Source organism: Phaethon lepturus, unplaced genomic scaffold, assembly GCF_000687285.1.
Source record: "Phaethon lepturus isolate BGI_N335 unplaced genomic scaffold, ASM68728v1 scaffold11504, whole genome shotgun sequence".
NCBI classification, from domain to species: Eukaryota; Metazoa; Chordata; class Aves; order Phaethontiformes; family Phaethontidae; genus Phaethon; species Phaethon lepturus.
This window is the reverse complement of record NW_010532752.1, coordinates 11,091-24,107: the sequence shown is the minus strand read 5'-3', so window position 1 is coordinate 24,107 and position 13,017 is coordinate 11,091. Positions and strand designations below refer to the sequence as shown.

General features: G+C 41.6%; 2 protein-coding genes across 2 annotated transcripts in view; both read left to right on the top strand.

Annotated features, from left to right (window-relative positions):
- LOC104619162 (cytochrome P450 2K4-like) overlaps positions 1-755 on the top strand; it is an 8,733-nt gene extending 7,978 nt beyond the window's left edge. The window contains exon 9 of the mRNA XM_010284948.1: positions 284-755. Coding sequence (XP_010283250.1) covers positions 284-471 — 188 coding nt within the window. The 3' untranslated portion in view covers positions 472-755. The remainder of the gene's footprint in view (positions 1-283) is intronic.
- Positions 756-3,050: 2,295 nt separating this feature from the next.
- On the top strand, positions 3,051-12,724 carry LOC104619163 (cytochrome P450 2K1-like). The gene is made up of 9 exons (XM_010284949.1): positions 3,051-3,236; positions 5,047-5,209; positions 6,332-6,481; positions 6,770-6,930; positions 8,592-8,765; positions 9,385-9,526; positions 10,240-10,424; positions 10,622-10,763; positions 12,537-12,724. The coding sequence occupies exons 1-9, from the start codon at positions 3,051-3,053 to the stop codon at positions 12,722-12,724; spliced, it is 1,491 nt and encodes a 496-aa protein (XP_010283251.1).
- The last annotated feature ends 293 nt before the right edge of the window (positions 12,725-13,017 follow it).

The window sequence follows — 13,017 nt, the reverse complement described above, 5'->3', positions numbered from 1 at the left end:
TAGGAGGAACTGGATATCTGAGCCTCCTTTCCCATTGGAGCTGGCATCTCAGCCTCTTCCCAGAGGTCTTCCCCCCCCCCCCACCTCTCCTCTCCTCTCCTCTCCTCTCCTCTCCTCTCCTCTCCTCTCTCCTCTCCTCCACCTGCATCTGCTAACTTCAAAGGTCCACCTTTATCAAAGGGTCTGAACTTCGAACTCCCTCCACCAGAGCTCAAAGCCCCTGACAACAGCTCAAGAAGCAGCTCCCACTGACTCTTATGGTCTATTGTGCATTTCATTGCAGGACGGAGGATCTGTGCTGGAGAGACTCTTGCCAAAATGGAGCTCTTCCTCTTCTTCACCGGTCTCCTGCAGAGGTTCACCTTCCACCCTCCACCTGGAGTTGCCATCTCTGACCTGGACCTCTCTCCCTCCATTGGGGCCACTGTGTCCCCAGTGACTCACGAGGTCTGCGCAGTGCCACGTTCCTAGGGCTTTTCTGAGCCATCTCCTTTTCCTGAATCACCCAGACGAAATATCTTTGTCTCTAGTCCCACGTGGGAAGTTTGGTACTTCTGAATCCAGTATGGGATTCTTAGCCCAAGCACACCTTGGCTCATAGCTAGAGGTGTCTCACCCACCATTAGAGCAGGTAGTAGCCCTGACTTCTACCCACTCCTTAAAAGGGAAAGCGATGGTCATTGTGAGGATGAATCCCACGAGGGAGATGGCAAAGGCCGTTTCATTCAAGTCCTTCCCTACGCCTCTGCATGTTCACGTCAATGAAAGAGGCTGGGACCAGCCTCTGGTCCACACCTCAAAGGGTACTGCACTGATCTACACAAACACACACACACAAAACCCCAAGGGCTTTCACCTTCCACATCTTCAGCACAGCTGCATCCATACTGCCTAATGAAAATGGTCCATTACACCATTTATGGCCACACCAGTGCCCTGAATGCACACATACACATGCACAGAAATGTAACTGAACAGCTCAACCTGAGGCAAGGAAACGTAAGATGTTCACCTGATGCAGAACTGCAGTGCAGATACATATGGCTCTCAGGTGATGTCATGATTTTATATGCTGTATGGAAGTTAAAATTAATTAGTGTACTATATAATAATGTATATATTAATGATAATGATAAAAAAACATAAAAATAAAAAATCCTTCTCCATTTCAAATCAAACTGTTGCCAGTGCTGTCTTCAAAGCTGGAAAGATGTTCTTTCACACCTGAAATGGCTTCTGGGGACACACCCTTGCCTGAAACAGACCACCTGTGCTGTGTTCCCAGTGAGAACTGGGCAAACCAGTCCTTCTGTGGCATCTCTTAAGCCTCTCCAATTTCTTTCTCATACAAACCTGCTGTAGCTTTTTATTCACAAGAACAAGTTGTCTTAGTCACAAGAAGTCTTCTTAGACCAGTAAGGCTTTTTACACTGTGCCATGAGATCCTCATAGAGAAGCTGTTGATGTATGGGCTGGATTACCAAACAGTGAGTGGGTTGAAAATTTGCTGAAAAGCCAGGCCCAGAGGTTAGTGATCAGTAGCACGAAGTCCAGCTGGAGGCCAGTAACTAGCAGGGTGCTCCAGGGGTTAGTGCTGAGTCCAGTCCTGTTTAACGTCTTCATTAATGAGCTGTATGATCGGGCAGAATGTACCCTCAGCAAGTTTGCTGATGACACCAAATTGGGAGGTGTGGATGATGCACCAGCAGGTTGTGCCACCATCTAGAGGGACCTCTACAGGTTGGAGAAATTGGCTGACAGGAACCTCAAGAAGTTCAACAAGGAGAAGTACAATGTACTGCGCCTGGGGAGGAACAGGTGCCCCCCAGGCACCAGTACTTGTTGGGGGCTGCCCAGCTGGAAAGCAGCTTGGCAGGAAAGACCTAGGGGTCCTGGTGGACACCAAGTTGAACATGAGGCAACAACGTGCCCTTGCGTCAAAGAAAGCTATTGGTATCCTGCGCTGCATTAGGAGGAGTGCTGTCAGCAAGTCAGGGCAGGTGATCTGTTCCTTTGACTCAGCACCGGTGAGGCCACACCTGTAATGCTGTGTCTAGTTCTGGAATCCCCAGTACAAAAGAGGTATGGACATACTGGAGAGAGTCCAGCAAAGGGCCGTGAATATCATTAAGGGACTGGAGCCTCTCTTCTCTGAGGAAAAGCTAAGAAAGCTGGGACTGTTTAGCCTAGAGAGGAGAAGGCTCAGGGCATCAGCATTTGTACCTTATCAATAGGTACAAAGAAGACAGAGCCAGGCTCTTTTCAGTGGTGCCCAGTGGCAGGACAAGAGGCAAGTGGCACAAACTCAAACACAGGATGTTCCCTCTGAACATCAGGAAAGACTTTCTTACTGTGAGAGTGACCGAGCACTGGCACAAGTTGCCCAGGGAGGTTGTGGATTCTTCCTCCTTGGAGGTATTCAAAAGCTGTCTGGACATAGTCTTGGGCACCTGGTTCTTGGTGGTCCTGCTTGAGCAGGGGGATTGGACCAGATGACCTCCAAAAGTCCTTTCCAACCTTAACCGTTCTGTGATTGTGTGATTTGAAATTCTCAATGAATTCACTGAAACAGAATTATACCAATACCTAAACACTTTAGAAAAAAAATCTCTTCACAACTTGGGCACTGGCATTCTGTTTTCGGTTCTCAGGGCAACAAGGCTGTGCCTGTACTAATGACGACAGCATAACTAATCAGTAACCTGAAGATCACACAGAATGTACAACTTTTATACCAAACACCAGGTTGATGACCTGTGGTTCTCAATGTTCTTGGACTTCCACTCTTGGAGTGAGTCCAGCTCACCCAGTCACACCCACTTGGCTAGCAAGCATTTACCTGCCTCTGAACCGTACCGAAGATTCATTAGCAGGCACAGGGGAAGAGAACAAAACCAGTCACCAATTGCAAGAAAAACATCCCCTTCACTGGGAAAGCGGTTTATGGACTAGTACAAGCATCTCTCAAGGGAAATTTTTGCATAAAGACAGAGATCCAGAGTCCACATTTCCTCTTTTCTCTTCTGCAGCAAATACTTGGCTGAATAGAGATGGACTGGAGCAGCTGCACTTCCATTGGTTTAGTGTTCATCCTGACTTTTCTATCCATTTTGAAAATGGGAGGTTTCTGGAATAACCACCGGATGAAGAATTTTCCCCCAGGACCAAGAGCATTACCTGTCATTGGAAATCTGCATTTGTTTGATTTGAAGAGACCCTACAGGACTTACCTACAGGTAGCCATTACCTTTTCTCTTGGCCACATAATTGCACATATCACCAAGCCCCATAGTCCAGGATGTCCGAGTTTCTTCTATTGCACCCGATGTGTTGCATCCACAGTTAGCAAGAGACAGGAGACGGTTATTTGAGCAGGAAACTGAATGCAGTGATTTGTTATTTACTGTAATATTTTCTCCCTTCACCACAACTTCATGCATCTAGATTTCAGCCTTAAGCAACTCTCAAATTAATAACAAGTGCTCACTTTATTTTTGTGGTATTTTTGTGGTATTTTTGTGAAAAACATAACTGAGTAAGGAGTGATTTTGATGTGTGGTATAACTGCCTCCACTAGTTGACATGTCTGAGGTTGTGACTGCAGCCTCCTGCCTTCATTGATTTAGCAGCCCCTCTCATCTCCCTTTCCTCCTTTCTTCCTGAAAGCTAAAGATAACTATATATTCTTAATATTCAGGGCCAACAGTTGCCAGAATATACAGCAAAGATGTAAGCAGATCAAAGTAATAAATCTTTTGGTTTTCTTCTATTGCTTTTTTTACCTAGTTTATTGTAGGACTTTCTGGATCTTGAGTCAGAAGAGTTCTATGAACATGGACCTTTTCTTAGAGGTTTTTCTCCTTAGACATTGAAAATACATATGTCCTCCTTGCTGATGATTTTAAAAGGGATATTTGCACCTACATATCTGTATGTATGTTACGTCCACAAGCCAAAAGACCACTTAGGTGTAGTACCTGGAAAATCGTCGGTAGCTATCCAGTGCAGCCTAACTGGATTGGCCAAAGCAAGCTCCATCTCTTTTCAGGCCAACAGAACCAGCATGTCGCTGATATAATGCAGTGAATCCATACCAACGGAGGAGGGAGGAGGTTGGCTCACTGACTTGAGCTTAGCTCAAGGTTTAATATTCACAAATCCTTAGTGTGTAAATGCAACTGGAGACCATATGTTCATCCTGAGCATCAACATTGCAAGCACTGGAAAGTGCTTACTGGAGAACACCCTTTGAAAAGATCACAGCCGCAGTAGTCTGGGATAACAGTATCACTATCAAAGAAGCTACTCTTAATTCAGACACGTGTCGCTGCTGCTATGTTATTTCATATAGTTGGACTTGCTTATCAGTTGCTGAACATTATGCATATGGATGCTAAATAGTTGCCTTCTGTTTCTCTGGGCAAACACACCAGAAAATAAGTGTGATCAGGAAAAATCCCTCCTATTGTCAGGAGAATCAGAAACATTGACTTACATGAAAATGAAACTTCCTGTACAAGCTAAAAAGATTCCAGGTTAGGCCAAACATTGTCTCTGAGACAGATTCATGGTGGATGTAGTCATATACAAAAAGTGAAGACTTGCCTAATGCTAAATCCTGTCCCAGAAACACACTAGGTTTTTTACGCAATAGTGGCAGCAAAGCTTTGAACAGGTTTAGTCTATAAAAAAAGAAACACAATTACATATAGTTCAATGTTAAAAGGTGAGTCAAAAATTTAATTTACAGGGGTTCCTGGGGGAAGACAGGGCTGTCAGCAGAATCCTTAACTGACTTGGGGTTTCAGCTGTTAACACTTCTACTCGGTTTAGCACAACGGGACTCCATTCCTGACTGTGCCGTTTAGTCATCATTATGTCTGGCACATTCACATTATTAAATCAATTCTCTTCCTCTGTACTTAGGAAAACATTCAACATTTTAGTAACTTAGAGGCAGGACAGGAAAATGAGCAGCACTGAAAAGCTGCTGAACTTCTTTGTAAGGTGCAAAAGTTGTAAATCGCTGTTATCTTCTTCTGACAGCTGTCAAAAGTATATGGTCCAGTCTTCAGTGTTCAGATGGGGCTGAGAAAAATAGTAGTCATTTCTGGGTATGAGACAGTGAAGGAAGCTCTCGTAAACCAGGCAGATGCATTTGCGGAGAGACCTAAAATCCCAATCTTTGAAGATTTGACCAAAGGAAATGGTAAGTTGGTTTGATTTTTCCTTATCAGCTTGACTTATTCAAAAAGTTTTTTCCTACAGATGAAGCAGAAGCTGGCACATCACTTTGGATCAGACATCACATAAGGCATTGGCGATAAAGAGCAATTTCCTTGACTTTAGTGCATTTATTCAAATTTCAAAGTACTGACAATGTCAACAAAACAACCATAACTCTAACAATGACGACAGCAACAGATAATGGATAGTGTCATGCTCTCAGGCTCTAGAAGAGGGGCGTGCATGCCAGGGAAGGCATTTCTAGCTCTCGTGATACGGTCCTGGACTTGCGTTGTTTTCAGCTTACCATAGAATCTCCTTTTCCTGAAATGAGTATTATATCTCTGCTTCTCATTTCAGCTGGTGAATACTGCTTTTAAAAGCTGAATGTGACAATAGAATGGAGCACATAGAGAACTGGGGATTTATTTTAATAAGGGAAATACTGTATACTGAGCTGGGTTTCCGAATGAGAATTTCACACCTGAAATTCCTTCTAATTTTGCATGAGAGATTCATATTTACATCTCCAAAGACCCTTGAACAAATTCAGCAATAATTCTGTGAACATTTTAACAGTTGCATCTCGCGATCACATTACTGCATGTAAGCTCTTTTTACACCTAATTTTTTCTCCTCAAAAAAAACATAACTGAAGTCATTAGTTACATGGTGTAAAAATTTCTGTGAAAAACTGATTGATGAGATTTTAAGATGCTACCTAAGACATTTATGCCTAGTCAGGTTTCTCCTGCAATCGTCAGAGATATGACCTCTCAGTCCAATTCCACTTCCAAAGTATGATGTTCAGCAGTTTGAACTTGAATTTCCAAGGCCCTTGTTCTTTCAGTGACAAGTGACTCTCAGAGATATATACTCTTCTTAAGATTTGATTAAATACTTCTTAAATAGTTTATCCTCCCTTTTTTTGTGCAATAAACCTTTTGTTGAGGCCTGAAAATACTTAAGGGAAAGTTGCCTTTTTCCTCAGCAAGATGTAATTTAGCTTGTTTTAAATATGACTGCTACTAAGTATCTACATTATTTGTCTACAAATTAGTTATTTAAGATCTTCTGCCACCTTGAAATGTTCTCTTTGTGTCAGGGGTTGTTTTTGCTCATGGTGAAAACTGGAAGGTGATGCGAAGATTTACTCTCACAACCTTACGAGATTTTGGAATGGGGAAAAGAGCCATTGAGGACTGCATTGTGGAGGAGTATGGGTATCTGGCAGACGCCATTGGGTCACAAGAAGGTGAGTAGGACATTCATTCTTCAAACTTCTAAGGTTTTGGTCATGTACCCAGTGGCTTGCCAGTAACCTTCTCAAGTTCAGACCTTTTTAAGAAATGCACTTCAGGCTGAATTGAATTGACGAATTTGGCCCCTCTGGCATTTTTGTGTCTTGGCATGGTTTTCTAACATTGAATAATAATAATAGCAATCAATCATAACAAATAAATAGCAATAATTAGCAATAAATTTACATTTACAAATTACATCTCTTGCCATAATGTAATATATTCTTTTGTTGATTGTACAGGAAGGCCCTTTGATGCTAGTAAAATAATTAATGCAGCAGTCGCTAACATAATTGTGTCAATATTACTTGGAAAACGGTTTGACTACAAAGACTCCAGATTTCTGAGACTTCTACATTTGACCAATGAAAGCATGAGGCTTGCTGGGCAACCTTTGGTTACGGTAATGATAAACATTTTTATGCTGCTGTTCCACTGGATGCCATAGGAACATGGTAATACCGGTAGTCAATTGTTTCTATCAAACAAAAAAATGTGAGACTCTGAGAGATAAGAAGTTTACAAGCACTTCCTGGGCAAAACAAAGTTTGAAAGGCCATCTGGGAATCTTGAAGCCAACAATCAAACCCCCAATCTCTCAAAAACATACTTGAGCTACATATAGTTTGAAATGTGCTAAATCTGGACTGAAAAAATCAGACTCTTATTTCCCCTCTACCGTGCTCTAAGCTGTTTTCTCCCTTGTCGTGACTGAATTGTTTGCAGAGTTTTGAGGTGAAGTGGATGTAGAAAATAATCCAATTTAATAAAAAATAAATAAAAATATAGGGCAAGAGATTTTAGAGAGTTCAATATTCTGTGAGATAACTTCCCCAGTCAAGTATCTTGTTCAGGCACACAGATCCTTGTGGGTACAGTAGAGTCTGGTATGAGGAAAGGAGTACCCAAGAAGAGAGGACAACAAGGCTTGTTCTTTCTGGCAGCTGGCTGAGATGCCAACTGAATTGGTCTTTAAGAAAAGCAATGGAGCCTTGTAAGCTGATGCGTCTCAGGGAAGGAAGAGCACTGAGTGACCTCCCTGCTCTTCCTACGCCACTTGGTAAATGCAACACTCATGATACTACCTGCGGTGGGTCTAAACTTCCAGCTTATGGACCACGAAATGACTACCAGGACAATTTTTCCAGACAGAAGTAGAATCGAAGAATTAGTGTGAAGGCAGCAGCAACTCCTTTCCCAGAGTACATAAAAGCTCAAAGCTAGTTATACATCAGGAAAGAGGTATAAGGCTTCTCAGAGATGATAGTGGGAAAGGCGTTGATGTTGCCGGAGCTATTACTTCTCCCTCGGCCCAGTCCCAAGGACTGTGGGGGAAAAGGACAGTCAGGACATGAATTAATTCTGTGGACACAGCCTTCTGCCAGACATTCTTTTCTGAGAAAGCAGAGACTTATCTGTGCACGCACACACCGTGTAGTGAATGAACAGCAAGCACAGCATTCCCCAAAAATACGGTTCACACGTATAGAGTGACCAGGCAATACAGTATGCTCTCTCAGAACATGGGGCAGGGAGAAGCTATAGAATACGTGGCCTACCTGTATAAGGAGCACTGATACAGAATATATTTTCCTATGCTTCTAGTACACTGAAATGTCTCAATGAGTAAGAAATACTTCCTGATACTCGCATGCAATGCTGCCGCAAACCAGATTAAATTCTGTTCCTTTAGGCTTTGAAACAGAAAAAAATTAGCAGAAGAGATGGCCAAAACCAAGGTTGCTAGACATTTCTGTCTCCCTGGTGGCAAGCTGCAGATCTTTGAGTCTGACATCTATACTACTCCTGCAAAATAGTCTCTGTTTCCAGTAATTTGGGACTGAGAGGTTTCCAGTGGTCCTTGAATGGATTTTCCACTGTTAATTCGTCCAGTTACTTGAAAAAGCATGTTCTAAAGAACATGATATTCATGTTCGAAAGCACAAAATATTAATGTTAAGTCTTTGTCTTTGTACTCGCAAAATGGGCACAAGATGATTTGGTTCTGTAGTGTTTTCAGGCCTCTGGCCAGTAAATTCTCTTTAACATGTTTCACTCTTGTAGGTGTACAACATCTTCCCATACCTTGGATTGCTCCTAAGGGCTAACAAGAGTCTTCTCCAAAACAGAAGTGAATTCTATGCTTTTATACAAGTTACTTTTGCAGAACATCTCAAAACTCTGGACAAAAATGATCAAAGAAGTTTTATTGATGCTTTCCTTGTTAAACAGCAGGAGGTAACTGAATCTTTTCTCATTTATTCCAACTTTTATGGTTTTATGAAGAGATTTAAAATTTCCTTCCAGTTCTTAAAATTATAACTCTATTTTTTTAGGGAATCTATCTTTGACAAAACACATATAACAAACCAGTAGAACTGAAAGGATATTTCACTCTGTTGCAGTTCCAGTCCCTTTTAATCAGCAAACATTTATCCTTATTTATGCTTTTCTCCAGTCTATAGCAATATTTTTACAGATGCTGCATCTTTTTATCTGCTCTCTCTGTTGTCCTAGCCCTTTTGGCTCTTTCCAATCTATAATGCATTACAGAACAAAAGTGCTACCTGAGCTATACTGGGTTCCTTATTTAGGGTCTCTGATATATATGGGTTACGTTCTTCATGGGAAACAAGCTCTTTTTGCAGCTGGTTGCAGTAATTGCAGAGATCATGCAAAACATAAAACCTATGCCAACACTGTTCTCCAGGTACAAGCCCAAAGATCTTCTTTGTCCTTCACAGTTTTTTAAAATACAAGATTTAATTCTTAGTAAATGTTTATCTACATAAATTGCATTTTCACATGGGAAGCTTTAAGTTTTCATCCTTCTATCTATCTCAACCACTTCTTTCAGGAGAAATCTACTACCAATGGTTATTTCCATAATGGCAACTTGCTAAACTTGGTGAGCAATTTGTTTACTGCCGGTGTTGAGACAATTTCCACCACGCTAAACTGGAGTTTTCTGCTGATGCTAAAGTACCCTGAAATTCAGAGTAAGTGATTTTATGACAGATGCTGTTACACTCGCTGCATTAGGAAATGAACAGGAACCTTGAGGGTCAACATATCTGTTAATACACTGTTACAAAAAGCTAATACTTCCAGCTAATTATTACCTAGGTATTGCTGTGCACTGTGGTTCAGACCCAGTGAGGGTCTCAACGCTAGTTGGCCTGCCAGTGGATTATAAACAGAGTTCATATGGGCCACGTCCTTTTCTCAGTAAAATCTCATTAATTAAAAAGAAGAGCGCTGTCCTGTGTTGGCCAATGAAATTGTTCCAGGTTTCCTTCAGAAACGGGCCGTTGATAAACCAAAGGCCTGTGCAGATGCTAAATGGGCTGTAGTGGAGCTTTAAATACCTGGGAAGTTTCAGGGAATTGCTCTTTGTCTGACATCTGCATTCCAGTTTATGTTATAGGGTTGTTAGGAGTCAAGTGGAGTTTTTGAGACACCCCTTGGTCACAGCAAGGATCTTTAGGCAGAAGAGAAGGCAGAAAAATACAAGTCTTTAGGTTTCTTATGGTAAAGAAATAATCAAATGCTCTAGTTCTGTCCACCTCCCATTATTTCTGAAAGGAAAAAAAAATTGGGGAGAATTTATGCTTTTCACTCAAGGTCTTTTATACTTTACATCAGTAAAGCACAGTATGTCTCAGAGAGGAATGAGTCCTTGTCTCTTTCTCATAGCTGATTCTTTCCTCAGGAAAGGTCCAAGATGAGATACAGCAAGTGATAGGGTCAAACCCACCACGGATCGAGCATCGAAGTCAGATGCCATATACGGACGCTGTCATCCATGAAATTCAGAGGTTCGCTAATATCCTGCCATTGGATTTGCCTCATGAGACTGCTGCAGACGTCACTCTCAAAGGCTATTTCATTCCCAAGGTGAGATGCGTACAGGTTTGTTTATTTTAGTGTTTCTTCTTTTGCAAACCTGGTTAACGTGATAGACATGAACACCCTCATTACATAACAGCAGTCAGAATAATCTCTTTTTCCAGGCTGAAAATCTTAAAGTCTCATTGCCAGTACTGCCACCACAATATTTGCCCACGGATTAATTCCACTGTCTTATTTTGCAGGGAACCTACATCATCCCCTTACTGACCTCTGTCCTGCAAGACAAATCGCAGTGGGAGAAACCAGACATGTTCTATCCCGAGCACTTTCTTGACGCCAACGGAAAATTTGTGAAGAAAGATGCTTTCATGCCTTTTTCTGCAGGTGCCTTCTCTTTTCCATTTACTGCTGTTGCAAGTACAGATCTTAGGCAAGAACTACTTGTACCAGTGTTGTTTTGTTACTGAAGCCTGGCCTCCATGCTGTCTTCTTCATGGGACCATTTCACAACCCACGTTTCACAGGTTTCTTAGGACACATCTCTGATAAGAGAGAGTACTCACAAATGCCTGCTAATTCCTCCAGCCTCTGGACGTTACTGGTTTCTCAGTTAGCATTCAATGATTATAAAACAGAATTTGTAGTGCCTTCTTAAATACGAGAGAGGTTTTCAGCAAATTCCATGATGGTTTAGACAACACATTTCTGCTTTATTATCTGTAGCCCACAACTGCTCTATGGTCTGGGCTTGACTCCGACTCTTACCATACCCAGCTGCATTGTCTATGACTACAGACAAAACACACGGGAAAGGTGTCTTTCCTGAGGAACCATGTTTCATTTCTACATGTCCCTTTTAAAAAGTCACAAGTAATGTCGTCTGGGATCAAGACTTCATGTGCTGTGCCAACAAAGTACAACTGTTGCCTTATACAAACCCCAAATTCTATGTAAAATCAAAGGACAGAAAGGGGTTGCCTTCTGAGGCTTCCACAGAGCGAGATGTTCGCATAAGCTTACCCACCTGCACCATTTGCCAAAGCATGGGACATTCTGCCCCCCACGGTGACTGCTCCTTCTTTGGCATTTCTCTTGCTTTGCAGGCTCTGTCATTGCTCAGTTAAGCTCCCTTACATCAGTCTCTGGTTAACTTGTGTATCATATCCACAACACTCCGCATTTTTTAGAGACCTTATTTGTGTATTTTTAATTCTGCATGATATTTGAATAAGGTTTTTCCTTGTCATGCTCACCAGCCAACATACAGTAAATATTTTTTTTCATAAAAGGGTTTATGATACTTCTAGTTCACAGGCCTTCTTTTTTAGACTTAAGTCTAAATGTCCCAGCTGAAAGCACACCCAGGGAGAGTCAGGACTGGGCAGTCCCTGGAGGGTTTATTTCACAGTACAGCCATGCAATAGCTCTTCCATTTTTCTTTCTGTTGTACAAGGGAGTTCAAATCAGATCTTAGTTCAGGTCTTTGCTAGTTCTGACCTTGAATCACCATGCTCTTATTAAGGCAGTTTGCAAGCTGCTGAAGTTGACCAGGATTGAGAAAAATTTATATTCACTGTGCTTTTGAAGAAAGGCTTACATTAAGGGGTCCATAGAATATCTCCACCATCTTCCTCCTCAGTCCCACTCTAGCCAGCATTTGTGAGTTTCCAAAATCTTTTCTGACAAAATTTAATGTAAAAAATTGCCTGTGACTAGACTAACAGAGCCAAAGTCTAGACTAAACCAGCCAAAGTTGGTGTGGGATCCAAAAGTTGAACCAAGTAAAGGAAAATTCTGAAGATGAAAAAAAATACAAATTTTATTTAAAACTGGAATTAAGGAATTCAGATTGCATTTCCATACATTTCTCCCCAAATGCAAGCATTTAAACAAAGGAAAAGAAAAAAAAAATCACCATGTGCCTTTGTTATCATACCTCTGAAGACCAAGTATCCTCCCTCTCAGATGATTCATGTTCTCGATAGACTTTTAAGAGTTACTGTGTTCATTATTCATAGCTAGGATATGACATTTCAAGTGTTCTGGATTCCCACTGATCTTCCTCAGAATAAGAGCTGCTCAGAAATTTTTATTTCTTCCAACTATTGAAGAAGCAGCTCCCACTGACTCTCATGGCCATTCTGCATTTTGTTCTAGGGAGAAGGATCTGCGCCGGTGAGACTCTTGCCAAAATGGAGCTCTTCCTCTTCTTCACCAGGCTCATGCAGAGGTTCACCTTCCACCCTCCTCCTGGAGTTTCTGTCTCAGACCTGGACCTCAGCCCTGCTATTTCATTTAACATCATCCCCAAACCCTATAAAATGTGTGCTGTAACACGCTCCTAGAGCTCTAATCAGCACTAGTTTATTTAAAAAACATTCAACTAATTTTGTCATGTTATATGCCTTCTTAATTCTTTGGCCAAAATAATTCACAACTTTACATCTTAATGAAGGTTTCCAGTACTTCTAAAACAAAATGGTGTTCTTTTATTTTTTATTTATTGGGGGAGGACAGAAGTGGATAAGAAATGTGGACTAATTGATGACACTCAGATCTTTTGCTCAGCCTTCAGCTGCCAGGCTAAGGGGACATGTCCTGTGCCATAGAAGTCCCGTGTGACTGTTTCAGCTAATGT